We start from the raw sequence: 26,000 nt of genomic DNA on the forward strand, positions 1-26,000 counted from the left end.
ACCGTGTACGGATGGAGACATCATACACTGTGTAGTGGGTTAACTCACATACTGCGGATATTACTCCCCTGATGAAAAGAGTCTCTCCCTATTTCTGTTGCAGTCACGCATTCAGGGGCTTTATTCCACCCCACAAAGTGGTCACAGCTTCTGTGGTGTGTGAAGCAGAGCCACTGGATGACAGATGTTTTTAGGGAACGCTACCTAGATGCACTTGGATGGTGCTTGGCATGGCATGTGGACGGCGAATGAGATACTTTTTCTCTGTGGCTCAAAACAGAAGCAGGTGCAGCGCCCCGTAAACATCCACTTCTAAGTAACAGGCTTCATATAGGTCACAATTAAAACAAGATGTCCTGTGAATGAGTCAGTGGGACACACATATGTTTAGTCGTTCCTCAAGGCTCTCGTCTTTGGGACTGGGGAAGTTCTTTGGAGTAGTGGTGGTGGTTTGATGTAATTAAGGATCATGTTTGCTTTATGAGCAGGATGAGCCCCAGAGGTCAGTGGAAGAAAAGTGGGCTCTGTCTTGTGATTTCTATCAGAGGATTACCACTTCCTCCTTCCTGTTTACTTCCTCTTGGCCATACAGCTGTGCTCAGATGCCAAGCAGAAAGAGTGTTCCTGCAGATAGCAAATGTTAATTACAGTCCCGTGTTTTGGGCAATTTCCTCTTCCCCTCCGTCTCTCATTCTCACATCTAGTTTATCTTTGGATTTTTGTCTCTGTCTGTCTGTCTGTCTGTCTCTCGGTGGCTTTGTCACCCGTCCCTTCTCACACTCCCCCCGCCTTTCCTTTCCCAGACTTCACCGCTGCCCTAGGACAGTTCAGTCTGTGTGCCAGCTGTTGTGGTGATACAACAGAGAATGCACAACAATGGTGTCAGTCATGAGGAAGATCAGTTAATGAAAACTTGGGGTGAGGCAACATTAGGATTTGTTGGAGAGATGTCTCCCAATGAACATCACATTACACTGAAAAAAAAAAAAAACTCTTTACATACAAGGCACAAAGGGACATTACACTCTCACATCTGCAACAGCTGCTGCCTCTGAAGTGAACTGAAGAGTTTTGTTAGTGCCTTACAGACAAAATCACCATCACATGAAATGAATAAAATTGTCCGTGCTTTAAATGCTTTTCTACCACACAGCAATACAATCTACAAATGTTTGCACTTCCTTTCTTAATCCTACGGCTGACGCCGAAGCTTTCATCTCACCCTCTGATCTTCCAGTCCTTTGAAATGAGCGGCTCCACACCTGCTCATCCCAGACACTTAAACAGCGCTGGAGCTGTTGAACGTTTCCCCCCGCATCCTCTGCTTTGTTTAGAATTCCACCACTCCATCAGCCAAGGAATAGGTTATTGAGTTATTTAGAAAACATGGCTGAGGATCTCCTCATATCCCTGATGTGGACTGATATTTTTAAAAAAGCTTCTTGTCCAGATAACTCAGTGAATCTGCTTTCTAGAACAGGCCCTACACATTAGGGGGAGACAGAGAGTGAGTGGGCACATTTCTTGCAACACTTTGCAATGGAGACCTGCTGTAATCCATGGATCTTGGCAAGTTAATGGAGAATGTAAAATAAATTACACGCACAAAGAGGTACCTTTTCCCCATGAAACACTGAATGTTTGCAGGACAGTATTATTGAATTCTCTACAACCAAGTCACTTAACAGTTCTGCAGAAATTGTTTTGTTGTTGGCCACCAATCAATGAGGATATTCCCCTTTATTCACAACAGAAACATGCATGCTCATATGCTTTAATAATGCAGAGTATTGTGCAAAAGTTTTGAGCACTTCAGATGTTTTGATTCTTATCAGAGATGGGTGGGTCCCAAATTCATTCTGCAGCAGGACAATGACCCTAAACACACAGCCAGAGTCATAAAGGACTATCTTCAGAGATAAGAAGAACAAGGAGTTCTGCAGCAGATGGTCTGACCCTCACAGAGTCCTGACCTCAACATCATGGAGTCAGTCTGGGATTACATAAAGAGACAGAAGACACTGAGACTGACTAAATCCACAGAGGAAATGTGGAAAGTTCTCTAAGATGGTTGGAACAACCAACCTTCCAAGTACCTTGAAAATCTTTGGTAAGTGTCCTGAGGAGAACTGGTGCTGTTTTAAAGGCAGAGCATGGTCAAAGCAAATTCTGATCTGATTTAGGTTTTGTCTGTTTATTACACTTTGTATTGAGTTAACTGATCAATAAAAATCATTCATTGCATTATTTTTGAAAACATCCTCACTTTATATTTTATGCCTTAACAGTACAGTGCTGTGCATCATACAAAGAATAAACTACCATATGTCCACAGGTATGCATTACTGAAGTTGTTAACATGGATCATTGGAGGTTTCCTTAAGCCAGATAGCACCATCAACTGATGGAAACATGCAACTGCACTTTTGAAGAACAGTTTGAGGTCTGTTATGTTCAGTACATTCAACATATTTTCATATTTCCGGAGGCATAGATTAATTTGGATTGAGTCCTGTAAACAATGTTCAGAACTATGCTAAGCAAGCTCCATATTCCAGTGGGATATTAACTCATAACATCTTTAACTCTTTGCAGGAGCAAGTGAAACATTAAAGTCTGCAGTACAGGTTGATGTGGCTGAATCTGGATGACCTAGATGCTGTTTTTGTGTGTGTGCATCTAAAAAAGTGGTTGAGATCAGTCTGTTCTTTCTGCTCAGTGAGGCCAGCATCCATCAGTGCCCAGGAGACCTACTGGGTTTTATCCCAGAGCACTTCATCCACTGTTTGCACCTACAGCAGCAGAAAACTGCCTCCTCTTTCACAGCTCACCTGTCTGTCCATCGACTTTTTCTGTGGAAAGAGAAGAAGTCAAAACAGTAGGTCGAAGGTGGATGATGAAGATGTGAGCTATGATACATGGGAACTGCTGACAGGCCTACCTTTAGGGATGAACATCAGTGAGCTGCTGAATATTCAGAAGCGTGACAGACCTTCTCTTGGTCCATCATACAAGAACTCATGGCCCAGTCCATTGCCACACTTTCCACAACAAACCTGAAAAGTTTTAATCCAGAGGGTTCAAATCAAAACTCTGCACAGATCACGATTAATAACAGCTACAGGGTTGACAGAAATCTCATCTAGCCAAGCCTATTCAGCAGTGCTACTTTTACAGAGGTAGTCTACCTTTATGGGTCCCCATGCTTCAGGGTGTTTGGAGACACTGTCCTCATGGATTGTTTCTGAGAAAGCCGGCCAAGGAGAGGAGTGCTCAAACTTCGACATACTGGAGAACAACTCGTGCCCACACTCTGAACACACATAAATACCTGAGAGGGCAAAAAAAAAAAAAAAAAAAAAAAACAGCCATGGACTTTTATTTTTTAATGACAGCGGGACTTGTTTCCCCTCGACATGCAACCTCATGCTTCTGTCACTCACCAGGCTGGAAGTGATTCTTGTATTCTTCTCCACCCGAGAAAGAACAGTAAGACATTTCATCCATGTCAAATGTCTCAGTCTGTTAAAACCACAAGTGGTTTCCCTTTAGTTAGTTTGGAAACATGTTTGCACCAGGAACAACACTGGAAAAAAGATCAAATGTCAACAGCTCTGTCCTGCTTGTGTAACACCTGATTTCATTCTCATTACTTCCACTAGATGGCAGCGCTGGCATCACTAAGCAATGATTACAGACTTGACATGTCTGATAATACATAATAAATATATAATAATAAACATAATGATGATATAATTAATATGGCAATGGCAGAACAAAAACAGGTGACTGGATTTTGGTTTTATTTCTTCAACAGGAAAAAAGCAACATATTACATTCCCATCTAGAAAAAGTGGTTTAATATTTGAGGACATGATTATGAACAGCAACTACTTACCAAAATATACAGGGAGAGTATTGATTTTTTAAATATTAAAATAATTTTAAATATATCTATTTCAGTTCTTGCATAGTAGTCATTCTGATCAATTTATATAAAGCTCTTCAAGGGTGATGTCGACGGCAACAGCATTATTTTATTAATGAAAATAGCATTTATATTTAGTCATTTTTTTGCATCTAGCACATCAAACACTGCTGTTGATGACAAATTCATTTAAAAAATACCATGAGTATCTTTGGAAAAGGATCATCTAGACTTCTCTTGTAGTTTCTCTGTTCGTTTACCTCAACAGTTTTGAGACAGCAGTGGAGCTACAGGAAAAGCTGTGGAGGTAAACAAACACTTTCAGTCTTCCAGTAGGAAATAGCTTACAGAAAAATGAGAAGTTCGTCCTCCCCATGAGACAATGCAAGTGTCAATCAATGTTAAAATGCTGAGACAGTGGTTGCGTCATCAGTGAGGTGATCTTGGTTACTAAATCTGTGATGATTGCATAATAAATAGGTGCAGGGACCAGCCTTCTGTTCTTGCTGTCCAGTGAGGCCACCGTTCATCAGAGGCCTGGTGCTCCCAGACTGGGCTTTGTCCCAGACCTCTTCATCCACTGACCGTACCTTCAGCAGCACAGAGAAACTTCGACAAGTCCCTGCAACATGTCCCCCTAACAGCTCACCTTACTGTCCATCAACCTTATCTGGGGAGGACAAAGAGAGACAGGGAGATGTGGGGAGCAGTCTTCCAGGAAATACATCTAAATCTTGATGGAATAAATAGAAAATGTTTCAACTGAGCATTTCAGACTCCATGGCAATGTTTACACTCAGATGAGATGGCAAAGGTCTGTGAGAACTATGGGGGACACAACCAAAATACAAATGGATCATAACAGCATATGTCGCTGCTTCACATTGTACAAACACATACAAAATGCAAGTGATTAATTCAGTAAATATTTTTTAGCAAACCAAATGTTGTTGGCAGAGCATCTATATATTTACATATATTTGTTTACCTTTTTTTATAGGGCGCAAAAGCTATTACAACACATTAACAGAGGAACAATAACTGTCCTAAAGGATGCATTACTACACTTGAATTCTGTTTGCTCAATGGAGATATGATATCTGCAGTAAAACTGGTGTCAGTTCATTTCTATGGCCCATGTAACAGAAAGTAGAAACTTCTGTGTGGTAATCTGAGTGTGTACCTTTAGGGATGAACTTCAGTGAGCTGCTGAATATTCAAAAGCGAGACAACCCCTTGGTTGGCCCATCATTCACAAACTCATGGCCCAGTCCATTTCCACACTTCCCACACCGCACCTGGTACAACACATCATAACACTAGAATCAAAACATTTCCACAGAGTTGTTATTTAAAGCATTAAAAAGACCTTCATATGGGATGTCCTGAAAGTATTGTGATTTATTTAGTTGTTTTAATTGAGTACACAAGTATGAGGTTGTTTTGTGCCTGGTCTAGAAATAACCGTCTTACGTTTACAAGCGGCTTAATATGAGAGATTCAATTATTACATAAAGTAACTAATAGTACCTTGTATGCTCCTGGTCTCTCCTCATGTTTGGACACACTGTCCTCCTGGATGGTCTCTGTGAAGGCTGGCCAGGGAGATGAGTGCTCGTACTTGGAGCGGCTGGAGAACAGCTGGTGATCACACTTGGAACAAACATAAATCCCTGAGGGATAAAGGATGAGAGATGATGGCTGGTGTGTAGCATGACGAGACACCTATTTTAATACTGATCTTGCTTACACTTAGCCCAGCACAGACTTGTCCTAGAGTTATTAACAATTAGTAGTGCTATGCTGGTGCCTTATTATCATTGATACTTATGATCCGAGTGTTGTTTCTTTCTGTGGCATCCAATAAAATTTAAAAGGAATTTCTCTTATATATACTTCCTACAAAATATTTAGTATGTTTTTGTAATATAGATTTTCTAATGTTGCATTTGTCCTTGTTTAAGCTTGTGTTTCTTAAATGGAAGTCTAACCTCTGTTTTGTAACGGAGTTGTTGAGTAACCTGAACATGGGTTACTTAAGTTTACCAGCTAATACGGTTATTCCAATATTTCCATGCTCATCGATTTAGTTTCCTGTGACCATGTATATGGAGTTCAACCCTCCTAAAAGTTTTCATAGGTATGTACAGCCTACAAGAACAAGAATGGATACTTTAGTGCGACATAAGCAGATGTTTGAAAGTTATTTAGCGTCACAAAGAATAGTTAGCTAACAGTGACTAGCTAGTTAACGTTAACTCCACTTCTGCTAAACAGCAACTGTTATGCAGAAAATCTGAACAAATAACAAGACGTCAATGTCATGGTGGTACCTGGTTTAAAATTGGTCTTTATAGACCTCTCCACCGAAGAAAGAGCAGAACGACATTACTTCGCCTTCAGAGTCGTACCGCGTTTAATCATCAGCCTCCTGCTCAGAGCAGAAATACTTTGTTAGCAACAATAAGATTTCCGGTTTGAGTGAGTGCCTTTCAAAATAAACCCGAAGAACTTTATGTAGCTGCCTGCGGGAATAATTATTTACAACGTGTCATCATAGCCAGTTAATAAACTGCATACACTATTAAGTTATTATAAATTGAATAACAGCATTACCCTTTAAACTATGCATTAATGAACTTAAAATAAATATAATAATGAGATGATCAATTGGGACTTGTGGATGACAATTACTTTCGAGTTTGTTTAAAGTAACCAGGAACTTTCTTCATTTTTTGTTTCTCCTTTTTGGTCTTACGACAAAAAGCAATTTGAACAAATTCCATCTCTATTTGTAACCAACGCTTTTATTGTGAACGATTCAAACCGGATGTAACATCGTGGCTGCTGGGGGATCGCAGCCTCTGAGGCTTGACAGGTTGGAGGTGGGTGAGCAGAGTTAATCTTCTTGCTCCCTGGCTGCTGTCGCTGATGTTTTTTTGCGCCGTGACTCTCTCCTGAGACATGGATGCCACGATGTTTCAGCTGAGGTCGTTTGTCCACCAGCGGCTGTACGCAGCGGCGGAGGAGATCCTGGGAGAGGTGGAGAAAACCATAACGCTGGCACTGTACGAAGCCGAAGTTAGCCGATCGAAAGAGGAGGTGGAAAGTCTGCGACACCAGCTGGGCCTGCTGCGAAAGAAATCAGGTTTGGATCCCTGCGTTAATGTGCTGCGTGGTGGCGTTTTGGTCCTCGTATTCAGCGGTGTAGTGGGTAGCTGGAGAAGTAGCTTAGGATGTTGCTGCACGCATGCGCACATGCAAACAATCCACTCACCAAGTACTGTGCTGCAGCAGGAGTAGAAAATACTGTACAGTTTAGGAAGAAGTGGAGAGCAGCACTTCTTCAGAAACTCTCTGGAGAGTACTCAGGCAAACTGGAGTTTTTTATATTGTGTATATGTTTTATAAAATGACTCACTTGACATGGAAACATTAGATGCTGTTGGGCAAGTTTTATGTTTGTCTCCTTTATAGCTGCAGAGCTTCCACTGACCAGCAGCACCTCAGATCATGGAGACCAAGGTGACGCCCCACGGCTGCGAGAAAACCCAGGACCCTCAACACCAGAGGAGTCTAACTTCAGTCTGAGCGCCGAGTTACCAGGACCCTCACAAACCAGCCCGGGCCTGGACAGTAATGACTGGACCTATTGCCTGGCTGAGGCAGACTTCAAGATGCCTGAGATAAAAGTGGAGCAGGAGGAACTCGGGGACGAGAGTCAAGCGCAGGAGATTGTTTTTCCCTCTACTGAAATTGTGAAAAGTGAGAAAGAAAAGCCGGAGACACAAGTTTCATACGAAATGCAGCCAGTTTCTTGCAGTCTGCTCTGAAGCTCAGAGTGAGAACAGTGATAGTGATGAGGAGCTGGTGAACAGCAAGGAAGAACAGACCAAACCAATGAAAAGGAACGCAAAGATACTGCAAAGACGAAGTGGCAATGATAATAAGAAGGACCAAACAGTATTGCCTTATGAGAATCGTTCTGCTAAGGGTCAAAAGGACCGCAGTTTTTGTCATTTATGTGGCAAAGGATTTCAGTACATCGGCTCCTTGATGAAGCACATAAAAACACACGAGAGCAAAACTGATTGTACTGTTTGTGGGATGACGCACCAGTCTACAAAAGACTTGGTGACTCATTTGAAGGGTTGTCACAACAAAACATATTTTTGCGACGTTTGCGGCAAGACTTTTGCCAGTAACCGTTGTCTCCGGCTGCACGAAAGAATTCACACGGGCATAAAAGAGTTTGCGTGTCAAGAATGTGGCAAGATGTTTTACCGCAGAGAGCATCTCATTGTCCACGTGAGGACCCATTCTGGGGAGAAACCGTACCACTGTGACATCTGCGGGAAAGCGTTCAGCCAGAGCCAGAACCTCACAATTCATAAGAGAAGTCATTCGGGAGAGAGACCATATCACTGTGGCCTGTGTGGCAAACTTTTTAACACTAGCAGTCACCTCAAAACGCACATGAGATACCACTCTGGGGAAAAACCGTACCCGTGTGATATTTGCGGTAAACGTTTTCGCCAGAGCGGACAGATGACAAGACACAGGACCACGCACACTGGAGAGAGGCCATATGCCTGTCACATTTGTGGCATGAGGTACAGGTTTGCGCCAAATCTTAAGGTGCACCTGCAAACTCATGAAAAGGCAGCCGGTGAGTGAAGACAGTTGAAGAATGGGTTATGTGTATTGTATGACTCACCTGTTGGCTATCTACAAATCACACACACTTGCATTACTAACAGTTGTTTCCGAAAGCATACCGTAAGATGTGAAACGCTGACATACAATCATGAAGTTTAACTTGTCCCACCTCAAAGGCCGACCACACCCACACAGGTGTTCTCCATCACTGTGGCTGATTAGACCTCTGCTTAGGAATTAATGTCACCAGTCCCTGTGTACTAATAAGAATGATTCACTTTAAGTTGTCATCTAAAAAGTCATCTGATCTCATCTGATTGAACTTGGGAAATTGTGAGGTTCTCCAGTGCCAGTTTTATAAAAAATGTGATGGAAAAATTCTCTGTTTGCTTTTACAGAACACTACGTGTTATCTTAACAGTTATTTACAGTTGTTTACATACATTCAATTTTTTTTCCTTTATCTCTTACTGACACACATATCTGGAGCAATTTAGGGTTCACTGTCTTCAATCCCTCTGCTCTGTCACCTGAGCTGCAGTCAATTCATTTCTTTAGCAAATATAGCCCTGAAGCAAGAATAATGTACATTGAACACAAGTCACGTCATACAGGAGAAAATGTGCAATATGATCTTTTTTGGTATCATACAGCTCCACAATTGGGTGTATATTGCAGTTGCAGAGGGTAAGCCAAATGACCTGACCACCTACAAATCCTAAAGTGAATGGGTGATAAATTAGGATCTAGCAGCAGCACACATTGCAAGTGCTGTTTTCCAACTTAACAGATACATCTTCATTATTTATTTAATCTTTGTGGCAGTGATCATTTAACAACAGAAGCAGATAGACATGTTTACTGTGTATAATTATGATCAGCCTAGTCATCTTTACATCGGACATTAACGTACATTTATCCAAAACCAAATTAGGAAAGAATGTACCTGTGTGTAACCTTAGCTGTGGGTGTTATATTGAGGTCATTTCATTCAGGCTATGCATTGTGCCTGCTGAGGAAGTCTTTTCTGTTCCTCACTTTTATCACACAAACACATTGTGACAACGTGAATGTCCTGTTGTGATGGAGTTTTTTTGGGGCCTGTTATCAAAACAGTCTAAATATGTTCATAAATCCCTTTATATTTCTGTTCTATATGATTTAATCTGCTGAAATATGTTGGTACTTATCAAAACAGTTTACTGATCCCCACAGGTAAAACCAATTTCACTGGGATGACCAGAGTTCAGAGCAGCATCTCTGCAGCTGTTCTTTGTCACATTTCATATATGTATTTTTGTATATTGTTCTGTGTAATGTCTTCTTATGGTGAAACCAAGTTTCTACATGGGGGGACAATAAAGTTTAATATCCTGTGATATTACATTAATACAGTAGTCTTGTTCTCTTTTCTTGGCATTGGCAACCAAGTCAAAATATTGTCCTGTTTGTTTTTCTGAACGCCTAATAGATTTTTTTCTTGCCATTCGCTAACTACACTTCCCATGATGCCTGAACACTGCTTCTATTTGCCAAGACTCGTGGGATATGTCGTTATTGACATACAGTTGTTTTATTATACATATGTTGGTAGATATATATGTTCACGTTTTGATAACTAACCAATAAGCATACAGCACCTTTAGCTAAATAAACTGACAAAAAGTCTAGAAACACGTTTTTTTAAAAAACAACTTTTTTTTTTAAATCAGAGTGAATCATCTTCTTAATATATGATCTTTATATCGGTCGTCACGTGACGGTAACCGCCACATTGCATGGTGGTGTTGTTGTTATTTTATTACCTTTCATACAGCCTTGTTTCTCTGCACCTCTGTCCACTGAGGATGGTAAAGATGTTTCAGCTGAGGTCGTTTGTTCACCAGCGGCTGTACGCGGCGGCGGAGGAGATCCTGGGAGAGGTGGAGAAAACCGTATGGTTAGCGCTGCACGAAGCCACCGGTGTCCGCCGAGCGAGAGAGGAGAAAAAAACGGACTTTATCAACCACATATCAGGTTTGGGTCTTCCTAGCTTTACTCTTATGTGATAGGTTTTTGAATCTTACGGCTTTAAGTTAACTGAGGTTTGTCGCAGTTTTGTCGACATTGAGTGCGTTAACATCCACAGTCGTATCCTGGTTCCATCATATTCGATATCTGGTGTTTACATGGGACACAGAAACCTGGGGCCTCCACCACGAAGTGAGATTAGTGGGCTCTCCGTCTGACTTAAATCGGGTTTTCTGGTACCATGAAGCTGGAGAATTTACTGAACTTAATGTTGTAGCTGTATTTTAACAGCACAGACAAGCTTTTTTAAATTCTCAGGATTCCTGACACTATTTATGTTTTAACACTTTTATTCCATCATCACAGAATAACACGAAGAGACTCTGTGACAAGTGGGAACTAAACTAAACCCCCTCTTGTCCTATATTAGAAAAATAATCCACACATCGTTAAAATATTTCCCATGATTAAAAGTTTGACATTATCAAATTGTTGGTTTTGTCCAAACAGCAGTCCAGTACCCAAAGATATTCTGTTTACCACCATGGAAGATGAATAAAAGCATATATCACACTGAGAAGCTGAAACTGTGAATTTGCTGAATTGCTTAAAAATATGACTTAAACAACAATATAAAGTGTTGCAGATTAAACTGACTCAGAGTAGCTTATTGAGTAACTTGCTTCCATCTCCTTTGTAGCTACAGGATCTCCACTTACCAACAGTCCTGTGACTGGACAGGAGGAGGAGGAGGATGAGGAGACCTCAACACAGCCCGTGATACAAGAGGAGTCTCAGTGGAGTGCAGCTGAGGTCCCAGGCTCCTCTCTTACCTGTGCAGCAACAGAACACAAGGATGGGAACTACTGCCTGGTTCAGATAGACTTCAAAATAAAAGAGGAGCAGGAGGATGACAGTCAAACGCAGGAGGTCGTTTCTCTTCCTCCTGAAGCTGTGAAAACTGAACACGATCAGCCAGAGACACATGTGATTGATGAACTGCAGCCAGTTTCTTCATTCTGCTCTGCAGCTCAGAGCGAGAACAGTGACAGTGATGAGGAGTGGATGTGCAGCAAAACGGCAAAGGCTTTGCGAAGACAGAATGGCAGCCTGAAGCAGAGAGGTCAAGTGGTTTCGCCTGATGGAGATTCCTCTGCTAAAAGTCAAAAGGGCCGCAGTGTTTGTCCTGTGTGTGGGAAGGGGTTCCAGTACATCCGTCCCTTCATGAAACATCTAAAAACACATAATCGCACGAGTGAGTCCACAAAGGAGCTTCTGTGTCGTCTGCAAAGCGCGCACAGCAAACGCCTCGTTTGTGGCGTCTGTGGCAAGAAGTTCACCAACCCCGGCAGTCTACACATACATTCAAAAATACACACGGGGGTTAAAGACTTTAAATGTCAAGACTGTGGGAGAATGTTTGTCCGAAAAGAGCATCTGATTGTGCACACGAGGACGCATTCGGGGGAGAGACCGTATCACTGTGATATTTGTGGGAAAGCATTCACTCAGAGCCAGAACGTCACAGTCCACAGACGGACACACACAGGAGAGAGACCCTACGAGTGTGCATCGTGCAGGGAAACTCTTTTACACACATGGTCAACTCAAAAAACACATGAAGCGGTTTTCAGGGGAAAAAACCTACTCCTGTGATATATGTGGTAAAACGTTTTGCCAAAGGGGACGAATGATTCGACATATGAACGCACACGCAGCAGGGAGTGTGGAGTAACCTATACTGTACATGTATGGAAAACCCATGTGGAAAAGACTTTTTTTTTTTTTAGGTAAAACACCTTTAATGCACCATTGATACTTTGCATTTGATTGTTCTATTTTCCACTAACAGACCAGTTAAGAGAATCTCCTGATCATAATGTTTTCATTCACAGGTTGAATAATTCATCAGCTTAACAGTGAAAATTAAAAAAAAAAATAATGTCAATAAATGACTTAACAGCACTACATTTTACATTTCGATCACCATGTTGTTAACTTTGTTCATTATGGAATTGTAGATCTATTGTTTTAAAGCTTGACCTAACTAGCAGCTAAACGACAGCATATCTCAGCCTCTGACAGTTCAATTTTGGCCTTTCCTTCTTTAAATATCTAAATCTTTATGGAGATGCAAAGCTAAATAGTTACAGAACCCTTTTAACGCTGGATTTATGGTCTCACAACAGCAACTTTTTACTGAACTTCTTGTAGCAAGACTTCTTAAGGAGGCCTCACAGGACTTCAGACTGACTGAAAAGCCAACCAAGTTCAGTCGCACTTGACAATAGAAAGCTTCATATTCTCCAATGTGGTAAAAAGCATTTTTTTCCTGCGCATGTTTACCCACGTTAGGAATTAACTCCAGCTCCTTCAGGTGACAGGCAAGTGATGGTGTCTCCCAGCTGCTCTTCTAGACTGATTTCTTCTTCTGTAATTTGGCCAACAGGTGGCAGCAAACACACCAAAGCTATTCTCTATGAGATGAACTGAAAGCTACTTGAAACTCACACGAGTTCATACTGAGATGAACATGATCGTGTCAGTCTCTTTAAGATACTGACTGTGAGAAACCATCAAACCTAAGACAGCATTTGGGGCTTTACTGTAGTTTTGATCTCAGTGCAGCAGCCTTCAATCCTCACATGAGACCAGGCTGTACCAAAATAAATCATGTAGTAGAATAAAAGTCAAGCACAGTCACTGCAGAGATCAGCATCTGTGCAACAACAGTCTCTGCCTTTTAGCATCAATCTTTGCAGCAACATTATTATGCTACTGGGAATAAGAGTGCATAAAAGTGATCATAAAACTCTCCATGTCTGAGAGTCAGGTTATAGCTCCCTGACACTGACTACTCTCCTCTCACTCTACATCTATTCCTTTCACTCCCTCATTCCAACCTGATGATCAATCTCACAGAGATGCCCCATATTTAGAGAAAATTAAGTCTAAGCAGTTATAGATAGGTAAAAATTGAGTATTATTTAATCTGTTTAGACTCTTGCCAAGCGTGTCCCTATAAGACCAATCATAATAAAGATAATAAAGAGGATTCTGGCTTTTAAATAAGAGGGTTTAGAGCAGTAGCTCTGCCTTGACTTTTCCAGGTCGTGCAATTACATAAGTCTGCGTACAGGACTGCGGTGTCAGAGGGGGAGAGTTGAGCTCAGTCTGTGTTTTGACGCTGAGCCTCAGAGCAGAGAGGAGTCGTCGCTCCGTCAACTACTGGCCTCTCTAATCTGGATTAGAGTTTTCGTCCAGTCTGCAACCAGGACTCCAATAATCACATTATTCTGTGTTGGGTTGACGCCTCCTGAAGAAGAAGAAGAAGCGGAAGAAGGAAGGAGCTGTGTCAAACGGCGCCAACATCTCTGACGCGTTCACACACACCCCTAAAGATTAACTGTTTATTTCGAGGAGTATCTTTTAAGGAGTTGTGGCCGTTTTGCGTCGAAGACCTGGCTACAATCTGAGCAAAGTTGACTGAATATTTGTTGCCTGCTGTAGGCGGACGGTGCGCATCTCTGCGTGCAGCACGCGCACCGCACTCTGCAGCATCCAGACCGATCACTGCAGCCTGCACTTGAGGCAGGTTTCTGCACAAACCGATGTCTTATTCACCACGGACCTCTCCCAACCTCTGCCAGTGATCTCCGAGGAGCAGCTGGTCAAACATGGCAGATTCATGTGAGTGACTGCGGCAAACACTTCATCATCAAGTCTCTGAATCCGTGCAGTGGAACAGCTGCCCTCGTTTTCGAATAGGAGACTTGCGAAATTGTCTACAGGTGAGGAGAGAAATGACAATATAGGGAGAAAAAGTTGAATGTCCGTCGTCCATGAACAGTCAGTCAACCTCTTTTAGCCCAGGAGATATTGTCTTAATGATTTGCCTGATGAGATAAAGTACAGCTTCACTCACACTGACCATGTGATACGCAGTCAAATACACAGCCCGGTGCCAAGTGTGTCAGTCATGAGGGTGAAACGGGAGTTTAAGGACAGGATTAAGCACAGGAACGTCATGAAAAGAAGAGAGAAATCCTGATATGCCAAGGCATGGCATGGACAGTCCTCACATGAATTCATACAGCACCACACTTGGGGTTTTAAATCTTAAAAAGACCCCCCCCCCTTTTTCCCTCTATTGTCCCTGTTAAGCCAGGATAGAAAGGCCAAGTGGAGGACAGAGAGGGAAGACATGATTTTTTTTTTGGGCAGGATTCAATCTCATACTGACCTCAGGATTAAAAATGGGATTTTTTTGGCTGGTCACATCATGTCTCCCTCTCTATTTTAATCCATTTTAAGTGATCTACTACGCACTGATAGACAAACACACAGGGTGTGATATTACCTGTGTAACATTTTTTGATGACCACCTAAAAAGAAAGGACTGATACATTAAGTGGCTTTGTCATGATTGTATCAATGCGCACTAGGTGCAATACTTCATCATGTAACAGTCAAAGTCTTCTGCGTGAGAGGACCACTGTAGCTGAAAATTGATTAGTTGACAGACAGAAAATTATCCTGCAACTTTCTTGATAAGCTGTTGCTCATTTTAGTCATTTTTAAAGCAACAGTTATGCTAAACATTGCCTGATATCTGCATTTCAAATGTGAGAATTTGCTGCTTTTCTTGGCTTCATATTTGGCCTCAGAGAAATTGTGGTAGGCATTCTTTCAGTATATTAGACAAATAATCAATAATAAATGGAGAAAATAATAAAGAAACTAATCAATAACAAAAATACTCTGTAGTTACAGTCCTAATTTGACCTTACTTGCCCTCAATAAGTTACAATCTGTCTTTGAAAATGTCAATATTAAGTATACCCGGACTGGACCAGATTTTGTTTTGGAGCATCTAAGATCTAAATGTTTGACTGTATTTAAGAATTCTTCCATCGCTTAATATATAACAGCAATATCTGCTTCACTTTCCACCTTCCAGGGACAAACACAAAGATCTAAAAGCTTCCAGACTTTTCCCCCTTAAGTCCTGTGTTAGTCCTCTGGTGGTTACACTTTCCCTCCTTACTTCTGCAGAAATTCATGCACAGTCCTCCTGACTGGAGAGCTGCCAAATCCCTGCTGACTATTCCACTGAGCAGCAAAGGTTTTCCTCTCTCCTGTCAGCATGAACTGATCCAAATTGACTCCGAAGTAGAAATTGATTAGGGTAATGCACGGCCTGTCTGGAGCAGCCTAAGCACACGGCAGAGCCGCACTTTTGGTTAATTAGATTTGACAAACAGCCCTGCGGGCTGGTGCTAAAAATTAATATCTCGTCTTATGAACAGTGTGCGGAGAAGTGGAGTGATAAAGAGGGAGCCAGCGGCAGTGGGAAGTTAAATTATGCCAGCAACATGGTAACAGATGATTATTTGTAGCCTTGAAAATTGGTTTCATCAAGGTCAGGGCTAGAATTTATAATATACAGGACAATAGCCAGTCATTGCTCAAACATCTTACTACTGTTACACTTTCTGTTTCTGTGTTTATGTAAAAATGCAGCTGCTAAATGCTCTACCGTTCAAGGAATCTGACTGCAGCATTTTCTCTGAGAACAAGAAAATGAACGTTAGTAAAACAGGGACACAAAAGTCTCTTAATTTCTCTTTATTCAAGGTCCACTCACTGTCTTTTTCCGAAGGTTTCACAAGCTTAAGGTGCAGTTTAGCACTCAACAAAAAAGGAATTCTTAATGTGCTAGTGGATAATTTCTGATGATCAGTTTAACTATGTTGCACTTCCCCATAGATACAAACACTTTGTATAGCTCATAAAGCCAACTTGTAACTACATGTGACTGCATTACGTGTGTGTGTGTGTGTGTGTGTGTGTGTGTGTGTGTGGCCCACAGCTCTCACATGTGAATCTGGAAATGTTTCTGAAATTGAAAGATGCTGATTGCCCATTCATCAGATTTTGATTCACGTTCCAAGTGTCTTAATTTCCCATCGTAAAAGCCTCTTTTAATATGGAGGATTACAGCTAATCCACTCTCAGTCTAGATCGTACCCGTAGCTGTTGAGTATCAGCAAATCAGGCTGTGCTGCAGCAGGCCTGCCTTGATGCATATCAGTGGCTGTCACTTGTAAACAAGCTGTGAAGGGCGTGTTATGGATCCATACGCTCTCAAAGCGCTGATTTCCTGAGGGAGTGTCTAATTGTTATGCTTTCGAAGACGTAATGGACAGTGGTTAGGCTCTGGTTGAAAAAGAAAAGGTCTGTATTTTCTCAGTTACATTCATGACATGGAGAAGCTTAAGCCTTACTAAGTGTAACTGAGCTCTTACTCTGACTGTTATCTGAATGGAGACAACTGGAGTGATTCTACCATGTACAACTGAAGTGAGGGTGTACATACAGGATATTCATCTGTACTGCTTCGTTTATGACGTTCTAGACACAAAGAACAGCGGCAGCATCTGTTCACTCTCACAAGCAGATGCTATAACAGAAGTTTTTCTCTCCTGTGTCTTTCACTTCAGTCAAACTTCAGGTAGCCATGAGTTTAGAGAAGTGAGCTTGTGATTGAAGAGTTGCTGTTTTGAATCCCTGAACCGATCTGGAAGAACTTTTGGCAGGGGATGTAAACAAGTAGCAGTCTGCATCGCCGGCAAGAAAACTGCACGGACATTAAAAATGACTAGAAAAGAAGGCTTGTTGTTTTACTGAGCATCTTCCTTAGATTAAGACCAGTGTGTCAAATGTTTGTGTGAAGTGAGCAGCCCAGTGGAATGTGGCTAATGGATTGGATCATTGAACCTAATTTGGGATTAGCTGTGACTCTCTGTGGTAATGGCTCGCCAGAATATTTCAGAAACAAAGCACTCCTCCACACCTTACCCTGCCTCAAACTGTATGTGAGTTGACAGCACAGACAGAGTGAAACACAGAAATGCCTGAGGAGGAATAGTAAAAAGGGGACACAGGAGAGAGAGAGCAGAGGAGATTAGGGAAGAAAGGTGTAAAGGTGAAAGGAGAGAGAAGATTAGAAAAGTGACGGAGCAGAGGGAAACAAGGAAGGAGGTCAGAGCAGCAGGGGAAGAAAAGAGATTTAATGTTAAATGTTATGCTTTGAAATGTTGCCGAGGATTTGTTGAAGCTGTTTAGATAAGAACGTTTTAATTTCTTTTCCTTGTTTGTTGCAGCATTTTCAGCATCCAACATGATAAACCATCCAAGGAGGATCCCTCAAGTCCACATGCTGTTGCAGACTCCTAGTGTTAGCACCATGCTGCGTGTTTTGGAAGTCCGCTACTCCTACTCCTTCTGGTTGACCACATCTTCACCTTAGCTCATGGTTTGACAGCCAGCATGGAGGAAAGCAAGCTCATCTTCAGCCTGGACCACCACGATGAGGGTCCCACCGTGGCCTTCTCCAAAGACAAGCCACAGGCGAAAGAGAGCCGGACCGACCTCAGCCTGGGGATCGATTTGGACCTGAGCCAGGGGCACCGCTCCCAGCCCCCCTTCCTGGCTCACTCCCCCTCCTCCCCAGGCTCTTTAGCTGATCTGTCAGCATCGTCAGCAGGCCTGCTCGTCACCACCAACTTGGTCAAATCCTCCTCCACGGACTTGGAGCCAAGGGAGAGCAGCTCTCTGAGAGGCAAACCTCTCCTCAGCCTGGTCAAGTCCCTGAGCACGGAGATCTCCCGTCGGGTTCGAACCGGAGGTCAACCTCTCCAAGTCCGACTCCAAGCTGCATCTGCATCCCTGGAAGCAGCTTACTCAGCCAAAGATCGCTGAAACAAGGCCTGACGCAGGAGGGGTGAATGAGAGCGACTGACTGGGCTTCTCCTCCCTCCGCAGGCAGCATGTCTCCCACCGAACCCCGGGGCAACTCACTGATCGCCGAGCTGGAGGACACGCGGAGGAAGTTCTCAGTGGCCATGCAGGATCCTCTGAGCATGCTGAGTAAGATCATGGGGGATGAAAGCTGTGGCAGCCCAAAGCAGGGGAGGGCTTCTGGTGCCGGAGACTCACCAGCCTCCCAAGGGAGCTGCGGAAGAGAGGGGAGTAGTGAAGACTCAGACTTTAAGTGCCGGAGGAGGACTGACAGCGAGCACAGAGGTGTGTGTGACACTCCTCTGAGGAGACTCCAAAAGGGTCCATTGATAAAATCCTCCGTGTCCCCAGAACGCCACTCCCTCAGCAGAGACAGCCATTTCGAAATTCGCACCTATGGAGATATGATTCAAGTGGTGGAGCTCCAGAATGAATCTAGAGGGACACATCACAAAACTTACTCCCAGTCTCGAGGCATAGTCCCAGGCCCATCGCTGCCTATTTACTGGCTCCTCCCCGTGGGTCTTCTAGCTTACGGGTTCTTTGTGCTGCCCCTCCCCTCCTATCTGACGGGCCTGTCTGTGGGGGTCGCCTGTGGCTTTTTGCTCGGCCTGGTGGTTGTGTTCATGTTCGCCCCACGACGCTCGAATACCAGAGGCAAAAGGGGCTCTAGGTTCAAGTCCAACTTGAGTCCGCTGGATGGAGAGATCACAGATCCAGAGATATTAGAGGTAATAAATTAGTCAAATATAGCATAGCAATAACATTAAAGAATCATGCTGACATTGCAACTCTGTGTATCTCTGCTTTTAGCCAAACTTGCCTCTGTGCATTGTAGTGTTCACGTAAGTGTAGCAGAGAGCACAAGAGGCCAGGCACTGATTTGGAAAAACCACTGGACCGAAAACAGTAGGGGTGATTTTTCAGGCTGACTTTTGGTGCGTATGAATATTTGTTGTGTTCTCTCTATCAAACATTTCTCTGTCAGCCTTTCAGTCCAGTGAACTCAGAGCTACCTGCAGCAGTATGCTAGATTCACCAAAACTGAGCATTAACTCCATGTTTGTTACACAACATCTTCGTCGGGACAGACTTATAAGTTGTTCATTAGTTTAAAGGAACAATAATTTAATGGTAATGGTAATGGCAATCCCAAATCAAAATATAGGAACCTGCACATATCTACTCGTGAACATGTTAGCTTACTTTGTTAGCTCATTTAGCTCAGTTTTAAGCAATGCTAGCAATGTAGCTTCTAGAAATGGTGATTTTGGTTGGTCCCAACTAAATTATCTCAACAACTATATTGTGGGTTTCCATGAAATTTGATGCCCCCTCAGTAAATTTGAACTTTGATGGTCCTCTGACTTTTTCTCTAGCGCCATCATGAGGCCCAAGTTTTAATTTGTCCATTACTTTGGTTTATGACCAAATACCTGCTAAATAATGCCTTTTTCATTGACCTTAGCTGTACTTTAGTGCTAAATTTAGCAAATGTCAGCATGCTAATACACCAAAGTAAGATGGTGATAACGACAAACACTGCACCTGCTAAAAATCAGCACATTAGCTTCTAGTTCGAAGCACCACTGTGCCTAGATACAGCCTCACAAAGCTGCTAGCATGGTTGTATAGACTCTTAGATATGCAGAGAAACATCTGCAGCTGCTCCTACAGTAAGTACTTTGTTTTCCTGTGACTAATTTGGCTACATGGAAATGAGCTTCAAGCTCTAGTGTTTGTTCTGCAGGGTGAGAGATCAAAACAACAAACAACAGCAGCAATGCGAGGCGCTGGATGGCACTAAAGATAAAGACTGGTGCTATCAGCGCCTAATGGATTAGATTTGAGGTAATTACTGTAAGAAAAACTACCCTGAGGCACAGCAAGTTCAGCATCTAAAGAGAGGGTTATTTTGATAAAAGCCCTCACAAAGCACCTCTTGACAGCTCTGCTGACAGAGTGGTGCTGTCTGCCTCAATCAAAAATGCAGAGTTAGCAAGTTCAAATAAGGTTAAGTTTATGAGGACAGAGGAGTTACTACCACAAGGCTGTGGGCTATTTCAGAGACACGTCCACAGTGTTAAATGAGACAGATGTATTCTGCCATGGCTCATGTTTCCCCTCCTGCTGAGCTGTATTGTCACAGTTTGCACCACTCACTATAAATTTCATTTGCCTGAGTAGAGACTTTGCTAAGCTGACATATTTCCTGGTTGATATTAACACATAGTCATTTAAATGCTGGTAAATATATCCACAACACAGCTGACAAGATTTTTCATTTCTAGAAGGAAAATGTGAAGTGGTTTGTGACTGACTGTGTCTCATAATTGTCTTCCAGGGCTGGATGAATGAGACGCACAGCTATGACCCTGAGACTTTCCACCCCTCCCTCACCCACTCTGTCTACGTCACACTGGAGGGCAGCAGGCTGCACCTGGCGCACCCACGTGCCAACATCCCCCGGTGGGCGGCGTTTGATGAGACGCCCCGCGAGGTCGTGTTTTTGCGTTCGCGCGCTTATCAGCTGGCTAACTGTAAGGTCAGTGTGTTTGCAAAGAAAATTCTCATTTCTGGGTCCCAGCAGAGCAGGCACGTCCCTCAGAGGGGAGTAAAAGAGAGAGAGAGACAAGGTGACCTCCTGCCTGAACTCTTCACTCTCATCTCTCCTCACCTGCTTTGTCATCTAACACGGAGGTGAAAGACCAGGAGGATTACGACTGAAGTGATGATGCTCTGAATAAACTTGACCCCTCCACTATGCCAGTCACATATTGAGGCAGGCTGCAGTCGCTTCCACTGGGGTAATAGAATAAAGCTAACACACAATCTAATCAATGAGGGGAGTGCTTTGGCAGTAGTGAACTGTCACTGTTTCTGCCTGCCAGTATTTCTTTTGGAAAGAACGTATAGATAAATAGAGAATAACACTTTTCCTTTATCGTTCCTCTCTGCTAATTTTTATCCAAGGTGTCTTTGTTGCCTCCTGGTTTGGCTCGCAAGAGGGTGTGGAACAAGAAGTATCCCATCTGCATCACTCTGGCTGAGGGGGAGGTAGGGGAGGAGAGTGTGGTTGAAGGGCAGGAGGAGGAAGAACGGGCAGAGAAACACGCCATACTACCAGACCACCAGCTTCCCGTCACCCTCTACCTGTTTGGCCGCACAGGACGAGAGAAGGAGGAGTGGTTCCAGCACTTCCTGTCTGCCTCCAGGGCCGGAGCCAGGACCAGCGTGAGCAGTGAGGAGAACACAGGTAAGACGATGTCATGGTTCATGGTGATTTGTTACATAGACTAGCTCCTTCAGCTCCTTCAGCTCCTTCAGTTCCTTCACTCACTACATATGTGTCTTTGACTTGTCGCTCAGAAACACAATCCAGCGGAGATGCAGTTAAAGAAAGCACGGAGGAGCTGCACGACTTGCCAGGAGCCATGAAAACAAGAACGTTACTGGACTACAGCACCTACATGACTCAACTGATTGGCTCAGAGAGTTGGAATCCCACCCCCAGCCCCTGCCACAGTGATAAGGGAAGCCCCACAACCCACAAGAAGGTCAATGAGCAGCACTTTTATTTAGCTTTTAGATCAAGTGTCAAGGCAGTAGAGGTTGTAAAGTGATGTCAACTCTTAACTTTCCTCCTTGGTTTATTGGATTTTATTTAAAGAAGCCCTGTACATCATGAGCAGATATCACAACTATGCTTTTGTTCTACTTACCCTCTGGATGTCATGCTAATACTCTACATAACCCCCCATTGATCAAAGCTGATCGATACCAGCTGCTGCTCTACTGCTCTGCTCTGTGCTCAGATCAGCCTTTTCCAGGATGCTGGCTCAGCCAAACACATCCTTGCTGACTAGACCAGATGTCAATGTGCAGAAATATCAGGTATCACCTAGCTGGAGAGATATTAATAGGAACTGAGTATGGTGCATCTGCAGCATACTAGACTGAGCTGCTAATCCTGGCTTGGGTGTTTTGGAATTGGTACCCCACGTAGAAACAGTACGTCTTGACGTTTAGAGTAGGTAGATGCAGAATCAGCACGAGAGTCAGTGATTTGTATCTTGCATCTTTGGTCTGTCAGGTCAGATAACCTCTAAAAATGCTTGTTCAAATATGTATATACCTCCCAATGTCATATTTCTTCCCTGTAGATTCACAATGAAGAGCGTGGCTCTGGAGGTCAAGCTGGAGCTGAGTTTAACGCAGGCCCAGGGGCAGGGGGATGCTCTGCAGAAGGTCAGCCGACCTGGGTGAACTCCCTCGTGGGAAGGATCTTCTGGGACTTTCTCCGGGAGAAGTACTGGAGTGATCAGGTGGCGCACAAGATCCAGAAGAAACTCAGCAAGATCAAGGTGAGGGTGGATGTAGATGGTGGTTTATTTTTTTCAAGGTTAGTCACCAACTGAAGTCCGCAGTTGACATAATGATTGGTTTAACTGACACTTTTCGTTGTGCTTTTCATAAGCACATTCATCTTCATGTTCTCACCATCATCAACAGCATCATAATGACTAATGACATGGCAACAGTGAGTGTACTGTAGGTCAGAGCTCTACAAACTGTGTCACCAATACCAGTGCTGAACATCAGCACTGGTTTGTGCACAAGGTCAAAAGCTGTGTGAATGTGAGTGTGTGTGTGTGTGTGTGTGTGTGTGTGTGTGTGTGTGTGTGTGTGTGTGTGTTTGAGAGTCTGCTGATAATGCACTCCCTCTGGTTCCAGGCAGGAGGTGGAGGAGCACTGATGGCACCACAGCATCCCATTACTCATTACTCCCGCTCTCCTCTTTGACACACACCATCCTTTTTACTCCACTCCCTCTCTTTCTTGCTTCTCTCTCCCACATACACACACATTCTTGCCGCATGTTTCCACTGCTCGCTCATTTGTTTGAGGTGATTAGCTACCTCTGCAGGTCTCTCTATTTCTGTTACACAGATTTAATTTGAAAGTTTTTATGCCTGACATGAACACAGCATGTTTCCTAATTTAAGTAGTGTTTGTCTCATTATAGTTGCCATACTTCATGAATGAGCTGACTCTGGCTGATCTGGACATGGGCACCTGCCTACCTCAAGTCCTTAGCACCTCCAAGCCTACACTGGACCGCAGAGGTACAGTATGTGTATTATTATTTTGTGTGCATATGCCTGTACTTGCCCTTGTTCTTTGCTGATTTGTTTTCTATGCCACTACACATGTGTGGGAGTCACCCACTCAGGTCTCTACCCCAGATCTCTCTCTCACTCCCTCCGTCACATCCCTGCAGCAGTCATCTCAGGCCATGATCTAATTTATTTCATTACAGAGTTTGTCATGCTCGCCCTAAAAGCTTTCTATTGTCTCCTGCTGAGGCGATTAGCAATCCTCTTAGCCTTGACTAAGCTCAACCAACAATAACATGCCCAAGCTAACCTCTGTCTGTCTAATGTTCCCTCAGCAACAACTCTGTGCCAGATCAGATCAATCTCCAAACCAAACTCTGGGTCTACGCCAAAGTTCCTTAAGCAATCCATAACATTATCTGCTACCTGTTCACTCTGCTTAACTCCCTCCCTCCATCTCCAAGGCCTGTGGCTGGAAATGGAGTTGATGTACACAGGCTGCCTTCAGATGACCCTGGAGACTAAGATGAACCTGTGTAAGCTTGGTAAAGAGGGAGAGGATGAGGCTCACAGTGTTCCAGAGACTCAACAAATGGGGTGAGGCCCGTCTCATTTTCACATCCCACAATGAAAGAGAGTATGTGGAAGCAAAGTTGAACATGCTGAGAAGAGATGTTCTTTCTAAGCTTTGTATTAAAAGATGCCACTGTTGTGTTTTACAGCTCTAAGCCCAGGCTGTGTATTCTGGCTGATAGCGATGAAGAGTCATCCAGTGCAGGCTCGTCTGATGAAGAGGAAGTCCCTCCATCTGAGCCCCAAGGACCTGTGGGGGATAAGAGCACAGTGGCAGCAGCTGATGGGTAAATTAGTGTTTGTGTTCATAGGTCACAAAGCTGCACCTCACTTTAATTTCTGGCATTATGTTGCACCTATTTCTGATGTAACAGCAGGTGTTTACGCCACATTTACAGTTGCATCATGTGGGATGGAGGGGAGCAATGGAAAAGAAAGAAAAAAGTGCTTTCACTATTGGGTTGTTGACAATAGCAATAGCTCAGTGATCCGTGTTTGTTTATGTATCGTATCGTATCGTGTCACAACTGCCAGTTTACCACTGGCAAACTAACCCTTTTTGGATTTGCTGTACATAAATACATATAATACATTTGTATTATTGTCCTTATTTTACCACAGGCACACTGGTGGCAGCACAGGCAGGAAAATCCTGAGATTTGTGGACAAGATTGCAAAGTCTAAATACTTCCAGAAGGCCACAGAGAACGAGTACATCAGGAAGAAGATAGCTGAGGTGTCCAACATGCCTCTGATGCTCAGTGTAGAGGTCCTGGAGCTGTCTGGTACCCTGGCCATCAACATCCCTCCTCCTCCTACTGACAGGATATGGTACTGCCATTACATTCACAGATTCAATGCAAACAGCACTTCTGTTGTTATTTATTTCACTGAGAGTCTTTCCCTTTTAGGTACAGTTTCCAGGTGCCTCCTAGGTTAGACCTTCACGTGCGTCCTATGCTCGGGGAGAGGGAAGTCACCTTCACCCATGTCACCGAGTGGATTGAGAAAAAACTACAGTGCGAGTTTCCAGGTGAGTCTGTCCGTGAATCTGTTTGTCCATGCAGCACGAGAATTATGATAATATTCTGTTTGCTGTTCATACCAGAGTAAGAGAGGTATGTGAAATACAGATGACAGTTTACAGTAATTTGTAATTATTGCTGCTCAACAGAAAGTGTTCGTCATGCCCAATATGGACGATCTATATCTGCCCCTGATGACATCTGGCCTGGAGAACCCACCTGCATCCCACCACTCTTCAGTCCAATCCACATCCCAACAGTCCTCAATGGAGTCCCAGGAGTACATGTCAGAGTAGTGCACCCTTGAGGCTACAGATGGGACATTCCTGGTCCAAAATAACCATTGTGCAGCTATTGCCATAAATCTCTAATGGATCCTGAGGCTGCTGCAGCTGGGTACTGGCTTGATGTTTATCCTGCATGAGTTTGTTGTAACTAGTGCAGGATAGAAGCCTACTGAGGGCACACTGAATGTGGTATTGAGCTCGAGACTGTGACAATGGTGCTACAGTGTTCCCTACTGTGAAGATAATTGAAAAGTACCTAACACCAGTGAGAGCACATGAGACCTTTTTAATGCTGATGCTGAAGACTGAAAAACTGGATGTCTTGATTACACAAAAACAAAGTGTTGTCGATGGCTACAGTTTAAAAAAAAAAATTAACAACAAACCATCCATCCATCTATTTTCTAATCCGCTGATCCTGCTAAGGGTTGTGAAATTAAACAAACCAGAAATTGAAAAATTTCTTGTACTTGGTCCTGTTCAACTAAGCCTCCATGGTACATGTTGTTTCTGAACAGTGTTGCTGGAATATGCTCATGGATTTATCAGTGAACAATAAAAACCTGTTCAAACAAACACACAGCTGTTGTACTAAGTA

The 26,000-nt window shown here is 43.3% G+C and overlaps 4 protein-coding genes and 1 pseudogene across 4 annotated transcripts; 3 read left to right on the forward strand and 2 right to left on the reverse strand.

Annotated features, from left to right (window-relative positions):
- Positions 1–2,175: 2,175 nt before the first annotated feature.
- On the reverse strand, positions 2,176–3,630 carry LOC108879810 (methionine-R-sulfoxide reductase B1-A-like). Its single transcript, XM_018671207.2, has 4 exons — positions 3,444–3,630; positions 3,189–3,331; positions 2,942–3,056; positions 2,176–2,852 (listed from the first exon to the last, which is right to left on the reverse strand). The coding sequence occupies exons 1-4, from the start codon at positions 3,505–3,507 to the stop codon at positions 2,821–2,823; spliced, it is 354 nt and encodes a 117-aa protein (XP_018526723.1). The 5' UTR covers positions 3,508–3,630; the 3' UTR covers positions 2,176–2,820.
- A 156-nt stretch (positions 3,631–3,786) lies between these two features.
- Positions 3,787–6,894, reverse strand: LOC108879136 (methionine-R-sulfoxide reductase B1-A-like; annotated as a pseudogene).
- Positions 6,895–7,707: 813 nt separating this feature from the next.
- Positions 7,708–8,639, forward strand: LOC127142955 (zinc finger protein ZFP2). Its single transcript, XM_051073715.1, has one exon. The coding sequence runs from the start codon at positions 7,829–7,831 to the stop codon at positions 8,603–8,605; it is 777 nt and encodes a 258-aa protein (XP_050929672.1). The 5' UTR covers positions 7,708–7,828; the 3' UTR covers positions 8,606–8,639.
- A 1,754-nt stretch (positions 8,640–10,393) lies between these two features.
- On the forward strand, positions 10,394–12,459 carry LOC108879791 (zinc finger protein 569). Its single transcript, XM_018671189.2, has 2 exons — positions 10,394–10,603; positions 11,298–12,459. Exons 1-2 carry the CDS (start codon positions 10,435–10,437, stop codon positions 12,251–12,253), a joined length of 1,125 nt encoding a protein of 374 aa, XP_018526705.1. The 5' UTR covers positions 10,394–10,434; the 3' UTR covers positions 12,254–12,459.
- A 177-nt stretch (positions 12,460–12,636) lies between these two features.
- Positions 12,637–25,984, forward strand: LOC108879832 (testis-expressed protein 2-like). Its single transcript, XM_051073708.1, is given in 13 exon segments — positions 12,637–14,388; positions 17,764–18,274; positions 18,276–18,398; positions 18,400–19,131; positions 20,745–20,945; positions 21,374–21,656; positions 21,770–21,957; positions 22,564–22,764; positions 23,427–23,526; positions 23,982–24,114; positions 24,240–24,377; positions 24,712–24,921; positions 25,002–25,984. Coding segments are annotated over 12 exon segments (2,856 nt in total). The 5' UTR covers positions 12,637–14,388; positions 17,764–17,929; the 3' UTR covers positions 25,204–25,984.
- The last annotated feature ends 16 nt before the right edge of the window (positions 25,985–26,000 follow it).

This window comes from Lates calcarifer, linkage group LG11, assembly GCF_001640805.2.
Source record: "Lates calcarifer isolate ASB-BC8 linkage group LG11, TLL_Latcal_v3, whole genome shotgun sequence".
Lineage (NCBI taxonomy): Eukaryota > Metazoa > Chordata > Actinopteri > Centropomidae > Lates > Lates calcarifer.

Coding starts and splice junctions, on each gene's coding strand:
- LOC127142955 (XM_051073715.1), top strand. CDS start 7,829: ATGAAAAGGAACGCAAAGATACTGCAAAGACGAAGTGGCAATGATAAT.
- LOC108879791 (XM_018671189.2), top strand. CDS start 10,435: ATGGTAAAGATGTTTCAGCTGAGGTCGTTTGTTCACCAGCGGCTGTAC. Junction 10,604..11,297: donor CTTTATCAACCACATATCAG/GTTTGGGTCTTC, acceptor TCTCCTTTGTAG/CTACAGGATCTCCACTTACC.